This window comes from Pelobates fuscus, chromosome 2 (assembly GCF_036172605.1).
Source record: "Pelobates fuscus isolate aPelFus1 chromosome 2, aPelFus1.pri, whole genome shotgun sequence".
NCBI lineage: Eukaryota > Metazoa > Chordata > Amphibia > Anura > Pelobatidae > Pelobates > Pelobates fuscus.
Window position 1 is genome coordinate 151,586,024 of NC_086318.1, and position 26,185 is coordinate 151,612,208.

Below are 26,185 nucleotides of genomic sequence, written 5' to 3' on the forward strand. Positions count from 1 at the left end.
GAGATGCATTGAATCAATGCATCTCTATGAGGAAAATTCAGCGTTGTGAATGGTAGTGTTGCACACAGTGCAGCACTGCCCCAGGAAGCACCTCCAGTGGCCATCTAAGGAGTGGACACAGAAGAGGCAGTGTTTGGATGAAAATGCCCGACAGTAATGATTATACTAACCAGAAGAAATACATTAAGCTGTAGTTGTTCTGGTCACTATAGTATCCCTTTAAAATTAATTTACGCATTAGCTGAGTCCCAGTAGAGAGGCCAGCTAGGTATTTTCAAACCTCTCAAAAACAGCTTGACGTAAACCAATGGGTCAGTGCCCACACGCTCCTTGCACCTTAACCACTACATTGAGCTGTAGTGTTTATGGCGCTGAGAGCATCTCTGTCAGCTTTACTGGAATCTGAGAAAATTCTGTCTACAAAAAAAAGGAACACTATGAAACTACATCAAAGAGTGTTCATACTGTCACATCACCTGTTTTGATAAAACCATGATGAATCTGAAATTCTGAAGCACAACGACAAGACATCTCTGAGAAAATGTTTTATTTTAGCACTTACAAACTTTAAATTTGAGCTGTTACTATTAAATTTTAATTGTTAAAAAACACCTTTCTTTCTCTCACTCCTCTCTCTCACACATCTGCTCTTTATTTGCTCTTTCTCACATTCTTTCATCCCTGTAAAGATCTGACCATACATGAAGAAATAGATCACCATATCCTGTACATTTATTACCAAACTTTAAAGCAATTACCACAGTATTACCAGTAATCCCCATACGGTGAGCATTGGAAGCACGGTGGAAGGGTACATAATAAGACTTGCTGATTTTATACTACATTTTTCATAGGGTTCTAAACATGCTGCATATGCCATTACATGTGCGATGTAACTCTGCTCTTGAATGCCATGGAAAAGATGCGCAAAGGGGCCCTTGGCCAAGATCGCAACATCCTCACCCCCATGTGTCTCTGAACCAAGAGGGACAGGTGCTTGTTGACGATAAGTATTCGTTTCTGTAGAAAAAAAAACACAAAAAAAAACTGTAAAAGCAGGCTATTGCAAAAACGATGTGATTAAGCCTCATAGGGGCTGAATCTTGTGTGATCATTTTGCTCACTTGTTCTCAAAACAATAGACAGATGTGTGGCGAGTTATTAAGAGTAGCTGCACAATCAGCATCACTATTTATAGGCCAGTAAAATATATATACTGAATTAACTATATGCATAATAGATAATATATGACTTAAATAGAAGTACTACTAAAATGATTTGTGTTGCATTAATGACACTAGTTATAGTAATAATGAGGTGCTTATCCTCCAGAAGACATGATTGTTTTCATACCAGTATCAACGCCGGTTATATTCTGCCGTGATCCATTTGGGAAATTGTATCCAGGGCCATTGCCATATACAATGCTAGTGTAGGGTTTATTATCAGTACCTTTTCCTGGAGCCACACCTGAAAGTAAGAATGAGCAATAAGCGATACTTCTTTACATCATGGCTAATTTTAATTTTAGATAAGGAAAAGAAAAATTAAACCTTGTATTTTATTGAGTACCAACTGTGCATTGTCCGATATAGGAGATATAGCTCCCTGTTCTTTTTTGTTTGTTTCTTATATTTAGGTTCAATAGTTTTTATTGATGAGCAAGCGAATATAAAATCACATATTTTCGGTGAGTCATTTGTTACTTGTGAGTTTACAGAGGAAGAGGTTCTGTTTCAACTGTCAAAAGTAAAGACAAATAAGTTGATGGGGCCTGATGGAAAACACCCAAAGTTATTAAAAAAGATTAGGGGTGGGGGGGCGGAGCTAACCACCGAAGCGACTGGTCGCATAGCCTGAGAGCTCCGAGCTTTACCGGAGAAAAAGAAGGAAAAAAATGAGATATTACCCCCCAAAAGGCAAGCAATCCTGCCCCAAGCTAGCAGACCCAACACAAATGGGCAGAAAAAGCAAAAAGCCGAAGCAAGAGGTACCCCGGCCGGGCTCCAGCATAGGGGACCTATGGCGGCGAGCACGTGGCGCCTTGGAACCCATGGACGCCTACCTCGACGATTTATCCAAACGGATGTAGCTGACATGAGGAAGGACTTACAGGGTCTAATAAAACGCATGACGACCGTGGAACAAGAATCCCTCAATCACTCGAGGGCCGTATCCACGCTCCAACAGGAGCTGAAAACATTGCAACAGCAGCACCTGAGAGTGGAGCAGAAAATGGCGGCACTAGAGGACTCACGCAGGGCCCAAAATATAAAAATCCGCGGCATAGCGGAGACGATCTCGGACTCGGAACTCCCTCACCTCATGAGACGCCTCGTTAGTAAAATCTTTCAGCCCAAGCAAGCTAAAGGGGTAGGTCTGGATGGCATCTTCAGAATCCCCAAACCACCTACGGCTCCTACTACGGCACCTAGGGACGTCGTTGTAAAATTTCAAAGACGGCAGGACAAGGAAGCGGTCATGGCCGCCATCAGGGGAAGCACACCATACCCCTTTGAGGACATGGCCCTATCACTATTCTCCGACTTGTCCAGAGGAACTATGGCCTGGCGTACAACCATGAGGCCTTTCACCACCCTACTCCGCACCCATAATGTCAAATATCGCTGGCGCTCACCACACAAGTTACAAGTGATCCAGGGGGACAACGTATGCCTCATAACAGACTTGCAGGAGGCGAAGTCACGACTCGTGGCCTTGGGCCTTCCACCGGACGCTCTGCAGCAAACGAACATCCCCTCCAGGCCCCATGTATGGGACCCAGCTAACTCTGAGACTTTCGTCCCAAGAGGTTCACGGACAGTGGCCCCGACCTGAGGACCCTCGTTGAGCCGGCTGAGCCGTTCCAGCCGCTCCCAAATCTACCCCACTGTAGTGGGAAATATGTAATTTCGGTCTTCTCATATGTACTTTATGTTCTCTCCTGTATACTTTGAGTTTGCTCATGTGTACTTTATGTTTTCCTATGAAGTTATGTTTTTTATCTGCATTCTTAATTGATACCCTAGCCGTGGTCACAGAGGTTTTCGAAGGCCTAGAATTGAACATACATTTTTTCAGCGCCAGGCTCACAATAGAATATCTGAAACTACATTTAAATTCCTTCGGATGGAGGAAGACATGTCCGGCTGGACCTTTAAATAAGAAATATGCATTGTGGGTCTGTTCACTGAATAGTTGGTCCCTGTTTTCAGCGATATGTCTATCTTAGCACAGTAATAAGTGTGTTTTGCCTATCTTGGCCTATAATAAAGGACAGGTGCCATCTCTTAACAAGGGAAAACAAACAAACAAAGACAAAAAAAAAAAATCCTGGCCTTAATCGCCATACATTGAGCTATGGGAAAGGGACTATCTACTTTCAGATTAGTTATAAAAACCTTTACATCTTATAATATACACAATTGATGTTAATTTTCCTATTACATTTATATTAAATGTGAGCAGATATATTAAACCATAACTAAGCTCCCTGCCCAGTCGTCCTCCTAACAATACGCTACAGCCTGTCCAAGCGTAGGCCCCAGCAGACAAGCCGGGCAGTACCTGGAAAGCACCCCCTGTGACCCAGCACCTACATAGTATCCCTAGAACAGTTCCTTCCTACCTGCTTCAGCGAGGTTCATATTGTTAAAGCCGACGTGCCTTCTGTCGATATCTGCCATCTAATAGTATGCTTATGGATGTCCTTAGGGCTTGTATCTTGTATAATACAGGAGGGGCAGGAATGTTTAAACTATAGCACTACTCTCATATATATGTGTAATCCTGACTACCATTGATGTCAGGAAGCTACAGGCACACCTAATCTTCAATATCTTAACTTAAATGAATAGTCAACGCTCAGGCATATCAATGTACCCTCTATACAAAAATATGCAAGTTTCTTGGAGCCACTGTAATACCTCCTTATGTTTTTCATGTTATTTTACGCTGTTGTGGCGCTTGAAAAAGTTTTGTACTCAACTGCATAACAAAAATAAAGAATAAAAAAAAAAAAAAAAGATTAGGGGTGTACTAACAAAACCATTAACAGATTTATTTAACCAATCATTGCTAACAGGAGTAGTCCCAGAAGATTGGAAGTTAGCGAATGATGTGCCCATTCACAAGAAAGGTAGTAGGGAGGAGTTGGGCAACTATAGGCAGTAAGCCTTACTTCAGTAGTGGGGAAAGTGATGGAAACCATGTTAAAGGATAGGATTGTTGAACATCTAAAGTCACATGGATTTCAAGATCAGAGACAACATGGGTTTACTTCAGGGAGATCATGCCAAACTAATCTTATTGATCTTTTTGATTGGGTAACTAAAATAATTGATCAGGGTGGTGCAGTAGACATTGTTTACCTAGATTTCAGTAAGGCTTTTGACACTGTTGTACATAGAAGGCTTATCAATAAACTGCACTATTTAAGTTTGGATTCCAATATTGTTGGATGGGTTAGGCAGTGGCTAATTGACACCCAAGAGAGGGTTGTAGTCACTGGAGTATATTCAAAGCAAGGTCTAGTTACCTGTGGGGTTCCCTTTAGGGATCTGTACTTGGACCCATTCACTTTAATATTTTTATTAGTGATATTGCAGGAGGTCTTAATGGTAAGGTATGTCTTTTTGCTGATGATACTAAAATTTGCAACAGGGTTGATGTTCCAGGAGTGATAAGCCAACTGGCAAATGATTTAGGTAAATTAGAAAAATGGTCAGAGCTGTGGCAAATGAAATTTAATTTAGATAAGTGCAAGATAATGCATCTTGGGCTTAAAAACCCATGGGCAGAGTATAGAATATTTGATACCCTACTAACCTCAACATCTGAGGAAAGGGATTTAGGGGTAATTATTTCAAATTACTTAAAGGTACGCAGACAATGTAATAGAGCAGCAGGAAATGCTAGCAGAACTTCGGCACTTCAGTTCGGTTTGGCACTTCCAAAATTTGGGACTTAAGCACTTCAGCACTTCGGAACTTCGGGTATTAGGGAGCTATCTACCAAAAGGCTGAAAGACCTGAATTGGTCTTTCAGTCAAATTTACTAATACTAACAGAGCCGGACTGGGAAAAAAACTTCACCCCCGGGCAAGAAAGGGTGTGTTTTGTCATCACTAAGGACAAGCACACCCCATTTCAAAGTGAGCATGTTAGTTCAATGCGCAGAGCCCTGCTGAAGAGCTCTAGCATGAGAAAAAGGCCCTGTATTTGGTCTGCGCAGCGCAAGCAAATTTAATAACATGCTTGGGCTGTGTTTGCTTTTCACTTGTCTCTGGTGTCTCAGTAAGTGAGATACCAGAGGACAAAATGGCCAGGAAAGCATATCGTGCTAGGGGCTGTAGAGTGTGTGTATAGGGGGCATAGTGTGTATTGGGGATGTAGCGAGCGTGGGCATACCGGCTGTAGTGTGTGTAAGGGTTGTAGAGAGTGTGTGTTTAGAGAATGTAGCATGTGTTTGTTAACAAGGAATGTAGTGTGTGCATAGGGGATCCAGAGTTTGTATGTCAGGAATGTAGTGTGTGTAGGTGGTGCAGTGTGTATGTGTGTAGGGGATCTAGTGTGCAAAGGACCCAGAGTGTGTATAGGAGATTGTGTGTGTGTAGAGAATTTAGAGTGTATATAGGGATCTACTATGTGTATGTGTGTGTAGATTAGATGATCCAGAGTTGGGTAAGGGATCTAGCGTGGAGCGTAATGTGTGTAGTGGAGCAGTGGGAAGGGTGCTATAGTGTGTGTATATATATATATATATATATATATATATATATATACTATATACATCCAAATATATATGTATATGTGAGGGTCACAGTGTGTTAGGTGTGCTGTGTACAGCATGTGTGTGTAAGGGTCACAGTGTGTTGGGTGTGTTGTGTGTAGCATGTGTGTGTGAGGGGTGCAGCGTGTTGGGTGTGCTGTGTACAGCATGTGTGTGTGAGAGGTGCAGTGTGTTGGGTGTGCTGTGTGCAGCATGTGTGTGTGAGGGGTGCAGTGTGTTGGGTGTGCTGTGTGCAGCATGTGTGTATGAGGGGTGCAGTGTGTTGTTTGAGGGGTGCAGTGTGTTGTGTGTGAAGAGTGCAGCATGTGTGTGTGAGGGGTGCAGCATGTGTGTGAGGGTGTTCTTACCATCACATTCTTTGTGTCTAATTATTTTTGTTAATTCACTGAGGGTTATTTTATATGATATATATATATCATATATATATATGATATATATATATCATGATATATAAACTCACATGCCCTTGTGGACTGAGTTATGTTGGTAAGACAGAAACTGCTCTATGCGAAAGAATAAGGGGCCACAGATCAAGTATCCGACTAGCCTATCGTGATGGCAAGTCGGACAAACCTGTGGCCCGACATTTCTTGGAAAAACTACATCCACTCTCAGCCTTGCGCTGCGTGGCATTTGACCATGTGCCGGTGGCAGCTAGAGGAGGGGATAGAGCGAAACTCCTGTTGCAAAGAGAAACACACTGGATTGTAGAACTAGACACTATTTCCCCTAGAGGGTTAAATGAAAAATGTTCTTTCAGTCCTTTTTTATAAATTATGTCTATATCCGGTTTCACACTATTTTCAGCAATTAATTAATATTCTTTTCCTCTCACATAGAGTATATGGAACTGAAATACACCTGGTTGTCACTCTTGTATGTGGCTCAGGGGTGTATTTTTTTATTATAATTTTAATTATATATTTTATGCTAATACTGGACAATTCTTTTGTCCATAAGAATAAGAGGATATGTATAGTAAATGGTTATAACTATAGCATAGACACTCATCCTGTTCTATTCATGCTGATTTTTTCAACATATGTCCATTTAGAGCAATCTCTATTCTGAATAGACATGTCCCTTATGCACACTCACATATATAGGAGTTTCTTCCTTAGTTTTCTTTCATTACAGGCACACTCTAGTCATATATAAGAATTGTACACAGTCTATCTTATACATATCTTTATTACATATTAGGCACATGTTTTATACACTTTATATATCTCATAGAGTCACATATTGACACATAGCCATCAAACGATTGTATATATGGCAAGTTAATTCCATGAATATTCAGTTCACTTACACATCTCGACACATCATTTGCATATAATAATTTTGTCACGTCACTACAAGATGTATATACAATTTTCCTTTCCCTCTCTTTTGTTTTACAGACTGTTTAGTCTGAGTTTTGTTCAATATTATGGTGATAGGACTTGTCTAAATTTGTTAGAAATTGGACTCTAGAGTCATCAGTTCGTTTAATCTGATATTTTCGTCCTGCACCAGCCGATCGAGCAACGCAATCCGTTGTCATCGGGTGGAGTATTCTAACATGGGGGAAAGCTCTTACGAGAGCGGCTGATCACATAGTAGGCAAACCGGACTGAATGTATCAGCGGTTGCCTAGAAACCGTGACGCACCCAGTGATTGAACCTCCTCCCGGTCATGTGACACGGAAGTACAGGCCGGGTATCTGACATGCGCAGTAACGCTGAGTGCACGCCGAAAATCGGAATGGACTGATTTCAGCTGAACAGGTGAGTGTCTATTGGTTATGTTATTTTAGATGTCCTTTATAAGTGTGCTTTGCATGATACATAATGTCTTTGGTGTCCTGATGAAAGCTCCGACCGGGAGCTGAAACGTTGACTGTAATAGTACCTACCGTAATAAACCTGAAAAGAAAATCCACGAGTGCCGGTAAAATTCTTTTTATTTATATTTATTTGGAACTGTGCACCTGGTACCAATTTTTAAAGTTGGAGTGCAAGAGTTATTTTTATATATATATATATATATATATATGTGTGTGTGTGTGTGTGTGTCTGAGGGTGCTGTGTGTGTGCGAGGGTGCTGTGTGGGTAAGTGTGCTGTGTGAGGGTGCTGTGTGTTTGTCTAAAGGTGCTGTGTTTGTGAGTGTGCTGTCTGTTTGAGCGTGCTGTGTGTTTGAGCATGCTGTGTGTGCATGAGGGTGCTGTGTGGGTAAGTGTGCTGTGTGGGTAAGTGTGCTGTTAGTGTGAGTGTGCTGTGTTTGAGGGTGATGTGTGTGTCTGAGGGTGCTGTTAGTGTGCTTTGTATGTGTCTAACGGTGCACAAGATATTTCATTAAATAAATCGAATGATGCAGCCCAGTTATATTTACAGACAATAGATCTCACCAAGGATGCTTGTACCACGATTCGTATAGCCTCCAAAACTGAAGACGTGGGAGTGATCAGCTGTCACCACAGTTAGAGTCTCAGATTCTTTGGTAATTTCTCCAGCTCTTTTAATAGCTTTGTCAAACTCAACGGTTTCCGTCAATGACTGCTTAGCTCTACCATCATGGTGACCATGGTCAATTCTACCACGTAAGAAAGATCGAAAACAATACGTCATTAACAGGCAAGAATGTTAGAGAAAGGAACAGACAGATAAAAAAAATCCTGTGTTTGATTAGATCTGAGCCATCCACCTATTGGGCAAGTATGATTCTTAATTATAATTTATTTATATCAGAAACTACCAAGGTTTTTTTTTTATTTATTTATTGAAGGTTACACATGATGGATGAGGTAGTCAGGCATACACATTTATTTTAATAAAATATGTATAACATAATATACATATATAGATTTTACATATAATATTTTATAGATATGTATACCGTTGTTTGTTTTAGGGAAAGTTGTATTTATTGTTAAAGGAGTCAGTAACTCAGTAGATGTCTGAAAACAAATGCATTTGCTGTATTAATGGAAGGCATTAACTATATTACTGTCAGGGAGCTTGAGTTAAGAACATATGCAAGTTTAGGGACCTTAACCAACCATAAAGACATGCATTACTCTCCCGTGGCACACAGAATGAAAAGAAAAGGCAGAGGCACCTGCAGCACTGCCGTTATAAACGCAGGCCTCCCAACTGTCCTGGATTTCCCAGGACAGTCCCTATTTTAGGGTCATGTCCCACTGTTCTATTTTAATGTCCCACTTGAATTACTTGCATAGCCCCTATTTTATACTTATCTTCTACAAAGAGGAAGAATCCTTTTTTGTTCTTGCTCAGTATCTTAATTGCTTTCTCAGTCATCTCAGCAAGGGAAGGGTCCATGTCAGGGTTACGGTTCAGCTCATAGTTCATGTCCTTTGGTTCAAATAATCCTACAAGTAACATAACTTAATATAAGAAACAGCTTTTGATAACTATATATTGTGACAGTTAAATATATATGCATGAAAATGGAAAATTAACTGGGACATAGTGTCAATAAATCCATAGACTATCAGGGTTACTTACTAAAGTGTGAATTATCAAAAAGTGAAAATGATGTGAAAAGTGAATTACGAAATTCAGATTGGAAGATCAGATCAGAACTTGAATATGTGAAATTCACTTAAAATTTACAACAATTCACACTTTAGAAAATAATCCTGTATATTTAAAGAAGTTATTATTAATAGGATGGTGAAGACCGGCATGATTATTTACTAAAGTGAGAATTTAAAGTGAAGTCAAATAAAATTTCAGATTATTTTTTAAATAAGTCAAACCCGAAGCATAGCTGACTTAGAGAATATTTCCAATTTGGCTATTTTGACCTTCATTTTTTTATTTTTATCTTTTTTTAGAATGTCAAATGCAAGTAGTTTGTAAAAAAAAAAAAAAAAAAAAAAAAAAAAAAAAAAAGGGGGTCCTTAAATTGAAGGGTAAGAGACAATTGAAAGTAGGTAAGTAATACATATCTTTAAATTTTCCATAAACCGCAGCACAATTATCTAAGGAGCACATACTTCTCTTGTTTTATTTGTGTATGCGTACCACATGTGTAGGCAATACTAAGCCTTTTTTAAAAAAAAAAAAATGTAAAGATATGCATTTTAACGCATCTTCATAATAAATAATTTGAATCAACTGAGTAATATCCTTGTAAGCTCTTTTAACGGTTCCATTCTTGGATACTTTACCCATAAGGTAATCAATTTTACTTTCATCCACAGAGTCAAAATCCTTTTTATTCCAAACATATACGGCATTCTGTCAGGAGAAGGAATATTAAAATACTATGAAAACACCTAGTGATCATTTGTTTGGGAGTTTTCTAAGACATAAAACAGCTCCAAACAGAAAAAAAATATATGGGATTTCCGGTTTTCAGAAGGGAAACATTTCAGATCTGCATACTTCTTTTTGGTGAAATGCCCCAGCTGGATACCATAACTATTAGTCTTATTTTATTCTCAGTTGAGCATCTTTTAGACTTGCTTCATGCTATATTCAATATTGTTTAGGTATTTCCCCTTAGCCTAACATTTGTCTGCATGGACCTTGTGCTCATGGTACCAAAAGATAGCAGTTATGTTGCCCTAAGATGCCATACGAGAGGTTAAGGCTTCTATGCAGATGGAATTTGGCATTTCTGAACTGGGATGTTTAATTGAATAAGACTCGGATTTGTGAAATATTTTAAAGTGTTATGGCTCATGGTTTAGTTAAAATGTTCTGAGATTTTCCTGGGTGGATACAGCCACTGAAATATTAGTCGACTTGGTTCAATCTAGGATATTAATTCCTATATGTTGGCACAAGCAAATTCAATCTTTTTGTAGCATCCAACTTGATAATATATGATTTGGTGTTTGTTGGTCTCTACTGCTACATTCACATAATTTGTAAGAGTATTAGCAGGGCTTAGGTTATGTAGCCCAGCTTCATAAGAGAACTTTCTTAACTAGTTCACACTGTTACCCTTTCAGAATGGCGATTTCGTTTTTATATTATCTAGAACCATATTATTATTTATTTAGCATCATCGTAATCTATTGTGTTTTAGAATTCTGCAATAGAGATACTAAAGGAACACAAAGCTGTATTCCTAACACTATACGAACCCTCTGTCCTCGTGGTCCCCCCCGTGTTCCCCCCATCATGAAAAGGTTAAATAACCATATAAACACTTACCTTATTACTTGCTCCTCCTCTGACATCAGCCAAGAAGGTACCTAATGTGTATGCGAGTTAAGTGGCGTGCATGCATTAGGCCGCCCCATAGGAAAGCATGACGCAATAATGTCCTAGGTAGTTTTTCAAGATGCTAGGCATCCTCATGCAAAGAGTGAGGACGTCCAGTGTTGTTTCACAGTCAAACCCTGGTAGACAGTCACTAATTTCCACTGAATTTCTCTAAAACTGTAATATTTTACATTGCTGGCTTCAGGGGACAGGGACAATGCACCCAGACCCATTTAATAAGTGGCCTGGGTGCTTATGCCCTGTTAACAGCAAATACATGCCAAATAATGTGAGCAGAAACACATTTTCAAACAAGCTTACAATCTAGAAGCTTATATTACCTTTCTCTGACTAAGCCAGATATCTGTCAAATTCAGCCCATCTTTACGGAGAGCTTGCTGAGTTGCTGAGTCGGGATATTCGGGATCAGGAGTTCCGCTTTTGAACATGTATGCTCTCCCCCCACCAAGAATTACCTGCCAGTAAAAAGTATTATTACTTTAAGAGAGGAACAATTATTTAATATGTTATTGGGTTTGTTAAAAAGATAGACAGGTAGTGGACCTTCCATAATTACATTAATATCTGTATTGTGCACCAGCTGGTATGCAATGTCCTTGCAGCCATCACTGATCATACTTGCAGGCATTTCATTATCGGAGTACCAATCCCGGTTTGCACTGTGTGCATAGGCTGCTCCTGGTGATGCATGTTGCACACGGGTGGTGGTCACTATACCAACAGATTTGCCTGCAAAAGGAATAAAGTTCTTGTAGACTCTAATATTCAAGATTTTCAGTAACAAATCAGTGCCTAATATAAAGTAAATCGGAGACTTTTTTTTAAAGGGGCACTCTTAAACACCAGAATAGTTACAGATTAAAAGGTTACCCCAAAACCATGACCTCTTTACTGATTTAAAGTGGGCATAGTGCCTGAAGTCTGTATGTACCACTCTGCTGCCAGAGGTGTAACTCCACCTCTGGCTGTGTCATTAGGGCACCATTAGCCGGCACAGAGTTCATTCTAATGTGAGTTCTGTGCAAATATGGCATCTGATCCCAGCACACAGAGCATGGCGTCAGACATCCAATGGTGACACGCCTCACATGTCCTTCCCTCCCTATGGTTATGGTGCCAGGCGTACCCTGACTCCTCTCCCATTGTAAGCAGTGGTTTGAATTCTTACCTTTTAGTAATTATTAAAATGGCATGTCTTGTTAAAATCAATTCATTTTCATTTCCATTTAGACAGAATTCAGTTTTTAGTAAATAAAGCTCTACAATGTGAAACATAAACATGTAATATATAAAGCCTTATTTTACTTACTACATTTATCTTACATGCAGAGCAAGCAAAGTCATTAATAAATATACTTAGTTCTACCACTAAATAATTTAAACAGGAAATATAGGAAACTTTCCGCTTGTTTTTGGAACCCTGTTAGTAGTAAATGTAAATTTTTATTATATTGCTACACATCACCAAATAATTTAAATCTTTAATTTGCCACGGGATCAGGACTTGGCATGAAGCTTATCCCTGGATTTTATTCATGAGTGTGGATTACTGTCCACAGAATCTGTAGTGCCCATGACAGAGATATAGCCTCGCGCACTGATCACATGGGTATTTAGTATGGTGCGCAATTAGGGATTTTTCTAGTGTTAATGACCGACTAATCTATATTTTATTAAAGACAAGAGGCGAATATTTGCTTTACTTTCTTTACTCAAACCTCCCAGCAGCAAAGAAATGGTTAACAGTGTAAAGTAAAAATCAACCAATCACATAAAAGGTATCAGCAACAAAGGGTAATGAAGCTCCTCCCATTTCCTCTTTCTTTGCTGCTTGCCTCCCAGGGGAGTCTACTCCAATTATATTGCTATCAAAATTATGTTATATTATATCTTGTAATTTATCTTACAAATTGTGTTTATAATATTTTTGTGCTGGGATTGCTTTGCCTATTTTACTTTATCTATTTCTCACTATGCTTGTTCTATTATAAATCTACTCTCAGGCCAACTTCTCTAGTGAGTGAGTATTCCCAGTGCCCTTCTTGCGTGGGGGCTCCTACACTGTTTCCTCACCATGCGATTCAGACGGTAATTACCATTTAGGGCACTTTGGTTTCGGCTTTTTTTTTTAACACAAAGCAAAACTTGATGACCCCTACACTAGCAGAGCAGTGGGAGTATATCATTACATACCATTGCCTTTCTATGCTATGTTCCCTACTCTCTATCCATGTCCAGTTTCCTGTCCCTTCTGTAGACATCAGGAAAGTGTTACGTATCAGCCTGCAAAGCTTCCCTCCCCGCTATGCAAAACTAAATAATTATGGCAAGAATGGAGCGTGCCAGTGCCGCAATTGTGCTTATTGTAGCAGCATAGCCATAGGTATGCCCCTTCTAGGTCTCTCCGCTCTGCCCATGACTTTCTCCTGCTCGATGCTTGCACCCGTACGGCTAAATCACGCTTGCAGGATTTCTCACAGGTGGCTCCCTTCCTATGGAATAGCCTGCCTACCGCCATCAGACTCTCCCCTAGTCTTCAATCGTTTAAGAAGTGCCTTAAAACGCATCTCTTTAGGAAAGCTTATGGCCTGTCTCTTGCTCTCTCCTAAAGGACAGTACTTTACTCTCCTCCAGCTATGCTCCACTCCCACCTTATTTTATTTGCTATCTCCTGTCCTATTGTGTTTTATACCCCACCTCCTATAGACTGTAAACTCATTTGAGCAGGGTCCTCTTCAACCTATTGTTCCTGTAAGTTGTTGGTAATTGTTCTATTCATAGTTAAATCCTCTCTCTTATAATATTGTAAAGTGCTACGGAATCTGTTGGGCTATATAAATAATAATAATATGTGTTTGTAATATGTAATGTGTGTGTGGTTTGTGATGGCTGCATATAATGTGTCTAAGGTGTGGGCTGGCTGTATGTAGTGTGAGTGGTGTGTGCATAGGCGTGCGCACGGGGTGTGCCAGGTGTGCCTTGGCACACTCTAATCCCCGCGGCATGCCTATGTATTGAGACAGGCAGGGGAGATCTCAGGATCCCCCCTGTCGGCTCATGCAGTGCCGGCGCTATCTGAGCGCCGGCTCTGCTCTATGCCTCCCTCCCCACCGACCCACAGGCAGGGAGGGAGGCAGGAGAGGACCGCGGCAACGCTCAGATCTTGCGAGAGTGAACTCTAGCCCTGCAGGCTAGAGTTCACTCTCCACTGGACCACCAGGGAAGGCAGCAGCAGAAATTACCCCCCCTCCCAGGCATAATGTAAGATACCTGGGGGGATATTAAGCAATCTGCCCCACCTCCACTGGACCACAAGGGAAGGCAGCAGCAGCAAGGTCCCCCCTCCCTACATAAGGTAAGAAGGGAGGGGGGATATTTACTAAACGGCCTCTATACAATACACACAATACCCCAAACATACATCACACACACAGCACACAAACAGCACCCCCCCACACACACAGCATCTACACACACACACAGCACCCTCACACATACAGCACACACACAGCACCCTTACACATACACACTAACAGCACCCTCACACACATCACCCTTCCACACACACACACACACACACACACACACACACACACTAACAGCACCCTCACACACACATCACCCTCACATATACACACTAACAGCACCCTTACACACACACACAGCGCCCTTACACACACAACGCCTTCACACACACACACAGCACCTTCACACACACACACACAGCGCTCCTTACACACACAGCACCCTTAAACACATCGCCCTCACACACTCATCGCCCTCACACGCACAGCGCCTACACACACACACACACACACACAGCAGTATATATATATATATATATATATATATATATATATATATACGCGGCATGTGTGTTTGTGCTTTAGGGTGCACACCCTTATACAATAGGCTGCGCACGCCTATGGGTGTGTGTTGGCTGTGTGTTCTGTGGTGTGTGGTACTCCGTTTTGCCACCTGCCCTTCTGCTTAGCTTTCCTGATGGATTTTCCTGGATCCCTGGTGGTTCCATGGAGAGTCATATTCAATGGTGGTCTAGCAGGCATCCTGGATTCCTAGTGGTCTACTAGGAGAATGTGAGGTCTTCACCTCTAGCAGAAGCAGAGATAATTATTTCCTTGCAGTCGTGGGACTCAGGGAGTTAGAGTGCTTGCTGGGAATCCTGATAGCTATTGTCTAAATCATTAGACAACCCAGGACCACTAGGGAGGAATCACTGAGGTTTGCATGTGCTAGCGGTAAAGACCTGATGCTCCCAGAACTGGCCCTGTTCTCTTTACAGCAGTCCTCTTGCCCACGGCAGGACTAAAGGCCTAAAAAGAAACTGCCTGTCCAGCACCCAGAACAGCATGTCTCAGATGTCAGGCAATACAAATTATATATCCCTGGTCCATACTCCACACCCAGGTGTTTTATATGGTGGAGTGATAGAGCTCCTATCACCAAGTGTGGGGTTTCTTGCCACTGTCACGGGTAAGTGACTACCATAAAATTGCTGACCACTTACCTAATGTGGTTAAAGTATGACGTATAGGGGAATAAGGTCTTCATAAAAGCATAATGTTTATTTTTTCTTAAATATTTATGTAGTTTACCATGTACACTATACAACACTGCACCTAAATTCTCATTTCCATTTCAGTTGCTAAGCAAATTTAATAATAATCCATCAGTCAAAAGAATCCAATAGCAGGAAAACCTCAGATATCATGGACACAGGAGAACGAAACGGAGATGCCATGGTATTGAGATCCAATACAAGGAAAAAAAAGACAAAAAAGAGCATAAAGAAAAGAAAATGGAAAGAAACAAAAACATGGTTGTGCCACTTTAACTCCGTAAGGACACATGACATGTGTGACACGTCATGATTCAATTTTATTCGAGAAGTTTGGGCCTTAAGGGGTTAAACATGGCTTTAGGTTTTTACCGGTCAGAAATAGCTTGGCTCCAAAGGACCACGTTGCCTAGCAGCATTAGAGTGGACCAGTACAGGACGGCAGCAGAGCTGGAGGATGTTAGATCATTGATATCCTGTCTTACCAGCATTACTATGGAGCTGCTCTAACCAACAGCTGAGAGTTTACATGCAGGGAAGGTGTATGGAGGGGGTGGGGATATGAATTTTTTTTGTCTGTGTGAGTGTGTATGTTTCATGTGTGTCTGACATTGTGTGTGCATATATATATGTATGTATCTGACAATGTGCATTTGTGTATGTGTAGTGTGCATGTGTGTGTCTACCATTGTGAACATTGTTTATGGATGTCCGGCAGTGTGCATCTGTGTGTATTCTGGAAGGGTGTGTGTGTATATACGACAGTTTATGTGCGAATATATGTAAATGTGTGGCAAGGAGCATATATCTAGGAGGGGACCAAGCCCATTTAAAGAGATTCTTGATAGCAGACCTGCACACACAAAAATCTTGAAATTGTTTCCTATACACCTCTTCACCTGCTTTTTTTGCTCGATGTAGGATGGATGTCACTTCATTCCCATAGGAAGACTTGCAGACTCCAAAGCGAGAGGCTGCTGTTAAACCCAAGATTCCACTGTTGGTCTTTACTCCACACAGATAAGCTGTCCCCGTACCCGCACTGTCTGGCACCTGGGCATCTATATTATATACCTATAAAGGCATTAGAATGAGCAGATCATTTCTAAAAACATTAATGATACAAGATGGCTATTGACAGATATCTTGGGATATATAGCTGGGTTATTATCTGGAATGAACGGATTGTTGTTATATTGAGTTTTCAGGAGAACTCTTTTCAAGGCTGGACAAAAGTCCTATTTGTGAGACTTAAATATTGATATGTGATTTGGTCAGAGTCAATCTCTTATGATGTACAAAGAAAGGCATATAGATATATGTACATGCATATGCTCTAACCAGTCTTATTGTAAAGCATGTCATGTTGGTGAAACACCCAACATCCACAGATGAAAAAAATAAATAAAATTGCATATACCAGAACACTTTCAGTGTACATTAACCTATATTCTAACACCATATTATTATTATTTTATTATGTATATAGCGCCATCAGATTCCGTAGCGCAGTACAATGGGTGGACTAATAGACATGTAATTGTAACCAGACAACTGGACGTACAGAAACAGAGAAGTGGAGGGCCCTGCTCAATGAGCTTACATTCAGTCTGAATGTAATTTATCACAATGTGTACTACCCATGTTACAGGAAATCCCAAGATATATATGACAGCATTAATGTATATTGTTATGGCCATTCAGCAGTATAACACATGCAGAGTTTGTTTACCTTAGAAAGTGCTACATAGGGGAATGTATCAAGTTCCATGACATTCTCCTCTCCTCTCTGCCCTTTCAGTTGTCCTTGATATATCCGACCTGCTGTCATTGTAGGAACTCCCATTCCTGAGAAAGAAAGAAGCACAGGAGGATGTGTAGTATAAACTGGCTATTGAAGGCGACCATAAATGAAGAGATCACACATGACTTTTAGAAAGATCGCGCATGAACTGCATTTTCTCTTCATTATTAATTATACCACCTTTACAGGAAATATTCTGGTGGATAGCGCCCAAGAAAAGATAATTTAAACACCTAGGAACCTGATGTAACAGTTAAAGAAGAAGATTGAATGCTGTTTTTCCACCAAATGTGAGCTACAATTACTATACTCACAGTACTATCTTATTTACCTTCTGTTCCATCTACTTATGTGGGATAGCTGTGGTGGGTTTGCCCCTGGAAAGCTTCCTTTCCTTCTGCTACTGATGTTGATTCTAGAGGTGGTTTAGGAATCGGTAGTGAGTGATTAAACTGAGGATATATGTTCATTGCGTCCCAGCGCCATTCTGTGAACTTGCCTGGCCTACACCGACATTACATCAACCTCGCAATAACAGAATGACTAAACCCACGCAGATCAAAACATTTTATATCTGACCTTCTGTGCTCTACTAAAATGGTCTACTGTTACCACACAATTCTATGCAGGTATAGCAAGAGTTAGTGAGAACAAAATGTTTGGTGTCTGGTTTCCAAGAACCTGATGTTAGGGATCCATTTTCTTATTGAAAAGCCCAAGTTGTATTTATGGTACCATAGGTTGCTGCACAGCTGTGGGCCTCTGTAGGCAGACTCGGCTTAATTAGTGCCCTCATTATGCATTATGGCATTACAACTTACATCATTAAACATTAAAATGCAGTCAACCATTGCACACACAGTAACTGACATACACTCACTCACTGACAGTCAAACACTCACACATACATACACTCACTCACTGATAGACACATACACACATACAGGCAGACACACACACACACACACACACACACACACACACACACACACACTCACTGACAGTCAAACACTCACACACAAGAAAGTAGGGGTGATTTTGCTAGGGGAAATAAGAAAGACACAACATTGTGCATAACTGTGTATAAACCTTTGTTTTAAAAAAAAAAAAAAGATCAATTGGCCACTCACACTTTTAATGCCAACTTCAAACTTGTAGCTGATCTTTAAAGAGAACCTTCAGAACCCTGACAGTCTCAGGACCATTTACGGGAAGACAAGGTGCAAAAATTGTAGTGAAAATTTGAAAATAAAGTGCATTATGAATTTATTTGCTTACATGTAATTTTAATACATCAGGTGTAGAAGTCAAAAGTATGGATTTGTTGTCAGTTCTGTTGTTCTACGGGTTTCATCCCTCCAGGGACTTTCTCAGCGACACTGAGAGTGCAAATCACCAACAAAATGAAAACAAATATAAACAAAACCCTCCCTCCAGTCTCCCTTTTAAAATCCCTAAATTATCAAATTAGTCCTCTTCCAGCTGATTTCACTCCTGGTTTCCAAGTTATTCCTTTGAATGATGTCATCGTGTGCAGGCATTACTAGTGTCTATCAGATTTTTAACCTTTTCAGAGTCCGTGCCACCAATAATATGGATGGAGGTAGCAGTCTGAAAGTTCTCCTACATAATGTATATAAAAGTTGGGACAAATTCCGGAAGACAATCGCCCCGACCCCCTCCCCCACAACCCCTCCAAGATATCACTGCCCAGACCTTCCCTAACCCCCACACGCCTTCACCAGACCACTGGTAAACGTACCATCAATAGTAGCCCCACTCCATACTAACACCTCAACCCCCCCCTCACACAGCTACCGACTCTCAATCGGAATCAACGGCAACACGACCCCCCCCACAACACCGACCCCTCACCACCCAAAACCCACAAAGGGCTAACACCCCCACCCCCCTCCCTCCCTAACTCTCACCACGAAACCCTCACCCCCCCAAGCAGGCTCCTGACCTGAAGCGCCCACCACAGAGCACTGACTTAGACAGATCAAGGCCTATCCACTGAACCAACTCCGCGCCATGACGTGAGGAACGGGCCTCGTGGAGACCATAGAGACCTACGAACGTAAGCGCAACCCCCCCCGCCTTCCCACCACCCTACCCGTCCCTGTAATCCCCTAGACGTACAAGGTACGAGCCCATATACACGCCCACTGACTTACAGCCCACCTCCTGAACATTCCGGAGAACAACAGCCAACGTCTCCGCGGAAGACTATCGCTAATGACATCCGATACACCAACTACAACTATCTCAGTCTCCTTATCCCCAATCCGGAAATGCCAAACCGTAACTCACCTGAATATAAGGACAGTACCTGTACCCCTCCCCTTCCTTATACTGTATCCTGCAATAACAGTTGAAAACTTTGAAAATAAGGATTGTACTTGTACCCCCCCCTTTCTTTTTTATTCTGTATCCTGCATTAACAGTTGAAAACTTTGAAAATAAGGATTGTACTTGTACCCCCCCCCTTTTTTTCATTCTGTATCCTGCATTAACAGTTGAAAACTTTGAAAATAAAGAATTTAAAAAAAAAAAAAAAGTTGGGACAAAAGAAGAGGATTGGGTGGGGAAAACATGCAATTATAAATCTTTTTTTTATAATTCTTTATTTTTATTGTGCAGGTGTGTACATAGCTTTGTCAAGACGCCACAACAGCGTAATCATACAGTTGCATGCAGGCTAGGTAGTGGCATGTATTTTTGCACATGTTTATATAAATGAACAAGCTAAACCTAATGAGTGTCAGATAGGCTATCAATTATGTTTATGGCGCGGAACGACAATACTGGTAAAGTCAGTTGTATTACAGGCTGAGACAGAAACTAAACATAGGCAAACTAAAAAATGACCGCTAGAACATACACGATAAATGACTGCGTTACTGTAAGGTACTGCAGTTTTAAGTTGCTTCTGTTTTACAGATAGAGGAGGTTAATTAGCAGTGTAATGGTAGTCAGAGCATATACAGAAGGTGTTAGCTGCGTTAATTATCTGACTTGTTGTGAGAGAGTTCCGCGTGGCCCATTGCCTTCTTAACATTAATAGGTTGTCTCTGGAGAGGCAGTTACATAAAATAAAAGATTAAAACATTGTAACAGTGAACAACCAAAAAAGGTAAAAGCGCACACACACACCAAAAAGGAGTGATTACCTGAGATATGGCAAATAGTAGGTATCTCCTCCTTATACACAATGGATAGATTCACTTATAGAAAATCCCTATACAAAAAATATAAACACAGAGAAGGACATAGTGCAACCTGTATATTATATACAATACAAAGGGAAATTCTGAGATGGAATCACTCACACTTTAATGAGCCGTTTAGAAGTAGGCTCAGGACTTATGCAGCTTTCATGTCACTTAAATGGGACATGCACATTTCTTTGAATCCTCAGGCAGGTTCCCCTTGAGTCTCAATAATCGTCAAGTCAATAATCGTCAATCGTGCAATATTGCTTTTTATAGCTTATCTTTTATTTATTTTTTAAAAATAAATTACTTATCCTGATACTCCTGGCTCCTGACTCCAAACTTGACGATTATTGAGACGCATTCCCGCGGTTTCCCGGCAGGGTCGGCAGGTTAAGCGCCTCCGTGGCTGTGGTCTCGCTTTGACATTTGCAATGTTTTATTAATAGCTCTCAGGAAAACTGGTCAGACTTGCTAACTTGGGCCGAATTTGCCAAGAATAATGCTACCCATGACTAAGCTGGTCCATTCTTTGTCAACAACGGTCCAACTGTTCTTCCTGCGGTGTTCTCCGACACTGCTATTCCTGCTCTGGATGAACAAGTGAGACTTGGACTAAAGTCCACACAGCTCTTGAAACTGCTGCAGCTCGTTTAAAATTTAATGCAGATATGCAGCGTGGTGCCAACCCTGTTTACCAGGTGGGTGATTGGTTATGGCTCTCCTTGCGAAATACCAGACTCAAGGTACCTAGCATGAAGTTTGCACCAAGGTTTATTGGTCCCTTTTGAATTTTTGGAAAATCAATCCTGTTTCATATTCTCTTGCACTTCCTGCCTCCTTGCGTATACCTAATTAATTTTATGTATCTTTGCTGAAGTCTCTTATCTGCACTAGGTATTCTGTTCCTTTTGTCCCTCCTTGTCCTTTGGTTATTGCTGGACAGGAGGAGTACGAAGTCTCCTCCATAATTGATTCCAGATTTTCTTGTGGTTCTTTGCAGTACTTGGTTGATTGGAAGGTGATGTCACGTATCCTTCGTCTCCATGTGGCAAAAACGGAGATTATTACCTTCCGAAGATCGAGGGGAGTGCCGCTCCGCGGTCTTCTGCCATGATGTCTGGCTTTTGCGGCAGGTCGGTGCACGCCAGCCGATGCGGACAAACGCAATTCTGCATGCTGGATCAATATAATCCTTACAAGGGCATTGTAACATACACTGAACAAAATTATAAACGCAACACTTTATAATGGGCCACTCGATCCACAACGTTGACATCAGCAAACCGCTCACCCACACGACGCCATACATGCTGTCTGCCATCTGCCCTGTACAGTGAAAACCGGGATTCATCCATGAAGAGAACACCTCTCCAAAGTGCCAGATGCCATTGAATGTAAGCATTTGCCCACTCCAGTCAGTTATGATGACTAACTGCAGTGAGGTCGAGACCCTGATCAGGACAACGGGCATGCAGATGAGCTTCGCTGAGACGGTTTCTGACAGTTTGTGCAGAAATTCTTTGGTTATGCAAACCGATTGTTGCAGCAGCTGTCCGGGTAGCTGGTCTTGGAGGTGAAGATGCTGGATGTGGAGGTCTTGGGCTGGTGTGGTTACATGTGGTCTGCGTTTGTGAGGCCGGTTGGATGTACTGCCAAATTCTCTGAAACGCCTTTGGATCAGTAATAGGTTGTTATTGTCACCACAAATATTGATATATTCACACACTCACAGACTCACACAATTTTATTTTTGAGGCCCATCCAGCCTCCCTACCTCCCTTGGGTCCAGTGTGGGGCAGCTCCTCACTCCTCCAGCGTGTTGTTTAGTGGGCCAGAATGACGTCATATTCTGTTTCCTGGCACCACAGAGGTTGCACGATGGAGGAGTGGGAAGCTGCAAGAAGAGCCTCCCTCGCCACCTGCCTTCTCCGTCCCACTCTTCTCTGGTCACTGGGATTTGTTGGAGGAGCAGGCAAGCACCATCAAAGTAAGCAGGTGCCTGCTCTGCCTTACCTAACACAGCTTCGGGGGCATCATGAGGTGGCCAGATGGCCACCTACTGGCCCCCCTGTGACAGGGTTCATCTCTGCGCCCCCATTTTCGGGCACGTAGAGGATCAGCCCGGTGCTGGGAGAGTGGGAGAGGCGGCTCAAGAGCTGCTTGCCTAGCGCTGCAGCCCAAGACAGAGGGGGGCCACCAGGAAATATCGGTAGGCCGGCGCCGGCGCCGACAGTTGCGCTGGCCATGCATTCATCAGTAATGTGCTGGTTGCAGGAATAAATGTTCTTTATGTTATGGAAGAAAGATAAATCTACTGCTTCCAAGAAGGCAATGCTTCTGCCCTTATATGAGCCAATAACGTTATTGGCTCAATAGCCAATAACGTTATTATATGAGTCTATAATCTATCATGATGCAACCACAATGTCATGTAATTACCTGTATTACAATTCAATGTTTGTGTGGCAAAACGCCTTTTGTCACTGGATTGTTAGGTGACAAGCTGCCCTTTTCCCCTGGCTGTTGGAGGAGCCTGATTGCCAGCCTCCTTCCACATGACTATGGCCCCTGGGAGATTGGGCCCTTTAAAAACATTATTTGGGCTAATGGATTTATATTGTGCTGCTGCTGGCCCTTTAAGAACTGCATTGTGGCTTATGGACTTGTATAGGACCATGCTGGCCCTTTAAGAACCGTCAGACGAGGTGGAACTGAGTTATAGAGAGACTATAATGCAAGAGCTCTGGCAGGAGTCCCTGGAGGTCGCACAGCTTCGGCGGAGAAAGAAGCTTCCAAATAAAGCACAGCGCTGGCAGGAATAAGTGGCTCAGCAGATGGGAATCCTGGGAGAACAACCCTTGACGGAGTGGGTAAGATACCTTGAGTTCCTAGTTCAGAGAGAGATGATACGGGATGACTCGTACCGGGCGCTGTGGTGGTATGCAGTCCAGCGAGACACTTGGGTGACAGAGGAGGTCCAGCCAGAGGGGGAGGGATACTATGGCCCCGGCCTGTTGCTAAAGGCCATGCAGGAAGATGATGACTTTGGGAGTCCAGAGGTGTCGCGGTTCTGGGCTATTTATTGGTACTGGAAAAAGTTGCTGCCCTTTCCTTCAGCTGTTGAGTTGGGACAAGACCTCACTTACCAAGTTACTCGGGAGTGGGCATTGGAGCAGGACTACCAACGCTTCCTTAGCTCAATTCAGCCCCAACCTCCCCAGCGCCAGCCAGCATCCCAGGGAGAGGAGATTGTCGGCCCCTCGTCCCTGCAGCAACCATCATCACTGGGAGTCGAGACAGTCGGTCTGACTCCCCAGCGGCAGTGTGTTGTCAAGGGAGAAGAGACAACCGGTCTCTCTCCCCAGCGGCAGCCAGCATCCCAGGTAGAGGAGATTGTCGGTCCCTCGTCCCTGCAGCAACAATCATCACTGGGAGTTGAGACAGTAGGTCTGACTCGCCAGCGGCAGTGGGTTGTCACTTACCAAGTTACTCGGGAGTGGGCATTGGAGCAGGACTACCAACGCTTCCTTAGCTCAATTCGGCCCCAACCTCCCCAGCGGCAGCCAGCATCCCAGGGAGAGGAGATTGTCGGTCCCTAGTCCCTGCAGCATGCATCATCACTGGAAGTCGAGACAGTCGGTCTGACTCCCCAGCGGCAGTGGGTTGTCAAGGGAGAAGAGACAACCGGTCTCTCTCCCCAGCGGCAGCCAGTATCCCAGGGAGAGGAGATTGTCTTTCCCGCGTCCCTGCAGAAACCATCATCACTGAAATGATCGCTCCCACTACCCAGCACCAGGGAGCGTTACCGGAAGTCAGGACAGTCGGTCTCTCTCCCCAGCGGCAGCGTACCCTACCAAAGGGAGACCCTACCCCTCCAGTCGGTGCAGATGGGACCATGGTCTCTGCACCCGACCTGGCCTGTCCAGATCCCAAACTACCCTTACAGGATTAACAGGAGGAGGAGGTAAGAGATGTCTCCCCTCCCCAGCCAAGTTGCGTCCAGGTTCCCCCACAGAAGCGCTGGCATCGGGGCAGAGAGCAGTTGGCCTCTCCCCTCCAAGTCCCCACAGTGTGTTGCCCAGTACCACCAGAGGAACCAGAGACTAAGTCCCTTTCGGCAGTTCGAACGCACGTGCATTTTTCTGCATAAAATTGACCGACCGCACAGCCCAAATCTATGGAACTGTTTTGGGCAGGAAAATGTGTCATAAAGGACTTCCACCTAACTTTTTATGTACTGGATGGATTTGTATGATTTGTGGTTATGTTTATATTTAAAGTATGCTGATTCTGAATATGTTTTATGTGAATATGATGCATATTTTTAAAGTTACAGTGTATGTATAAAAAGTGTATTTTTCCTGCCTGTGATAAATTACATTAACCCATTGTGTTCAGTAATTATATCACAGGCAGAGGGGAGGGATTGTATGTTGGTGCTGGGTGTGTTTTACGGTGTTCCTGTAAATGATTGGTTGTACTGTGTCCAACCCTGTGGGATGTCCCTTTGCACGGGGACTTGCATAAAAGCCAGTGTGTGCTCATTAAAAGTTCAGATCATCTTGTACCTTCATGAAGTTTCGGCTCATGTTTGGGGGATTGGAGAACTACACTCTGGGGATTGCTATAATCACTATACTCCCCAGGGTATAATCACTAAACTCTGCTAAGAGCTTGTTCCTGTTCCTGCTCTCTGGAATTCGGAGAGGTTGACCTACTGGAAGCTGGACCCTGGTCTTGGGTCCAGAGTGGGTGGAGACGGCGAGACCCCAACCAAGCTGCGGCGGTTCGTGGGAGTCTACAGTGGTTATAGTGTCTGGCGGAGTGCTTGGAGTCCTCAGGAAGCACTAGGAGCATCCATCAACGGAAGGTATCTTGTTGGGGTGTCAGCGGTTCTGTTACAGTTTGTATCACAATGTAAATGCCATCTTGAATTGATCTACGGATGCCTGGAACCTCTGATCTCTTGTGATGTGAAAACCATTACTCATAACATAAATTAAAGAAGCAAACATTACAGAATTGATTTGTTCATCAAAACTCACCATCTCCAAGGAACATGATGAGATTCTTGGCTTTATTATTGTTAGGCTTCATTTTTAGAGCCTCTTTCAGAGTTTTTTCAGCCATATCATTCCAGTACTTAGCAGTTTCCTCATTATCAGCTTCTAAAATTAAACAAGATCACAATTAAAAATGCAACAACAAAAAAAAACATGAAATGGACAAAGCAATAACACACAAAAAAAATGTGGTAAAAGACTAGACAGGTCTATTTTGCTAATATTATATTAAATTAAACCTTCATTATTCAGTTGAAACATAATTACATCTTCGAATTGTGCAAAGTTCTATTAAGAAAATTAGCAACTGTTAGTATGGTATAATATGGTAATTTGCCCATATTTTGTGACCATGTATTAATTACCATGCGTATTATATTCTCTTTCAGAGGTCCTGAATCCTTCAGTCTATTCGCTCATCCAACTCAAAACTGCTCTATATTAAAGATCTAAATATCTTTAACAACATGGAGGTTTTGGATTTCT

General features: G+C 42.2%; 1 protein-coding gene across 1 annotated transcript in view; it reads right to left on the reverse strand.

Moving 5' to 3' along the window:
• Nucleotides 1-742: 742 nt before the first annotated feature.
• LOC134586905 (alkaline phosphatase-like) overlaps nucleotides 743-26,185 on the reverse strand; it is a 33,029-nt gene continuing 7,586 nt past the window's right edge. The window contains exons 2-11 of the mRNA XM_063442843.1: nucleotides 25,682-25,804; nucleotides 17,347-17,462; nucleotides 16,514-16,688; nucleotides 11,592-11,764; nucleotides 11,356-11,490; nucleotides 9,970-10,039; nucleotides 9,031-9,165; nucleotides 8,182-8,373; nucleotides 1,354-1,470; nucleotides 743-1,020 (exon numbers count right to left, since the gene is read on the reverse strand). Of these exons, the coding sequence (XP_063298913.1) occupies nucleotides 755-1,020; nucleotides 1,354-1,470; nucleotides 8,182-8,373; nucleotides 9,031-9,165; nucleotides 9,970-10,039; nucleotides 11,356-11,490; nucleotides 11,592-11,764; nucleotides 16,514-16,688; nucleotides 17,347-17,462; nucleotides 25,682-25,804 (1,502 nt within the window). The 3' untranslated portion in view covers nucleotides 743-754. The remainder of the gene's footprint in view (nucleotides 1,021-1,353; nucleotides 1,471-8,181; nucleotides 8,374-9,030; nucleotides 9,166-9,969; nucleotides 10,040-11,355; nucleotides 11,491-11,591; nucleotides 11,765-16,513; nucleotides 16,689-17,346; nucleotides 17,463-25,681; nucleotides 25,805-26,185) is intronic.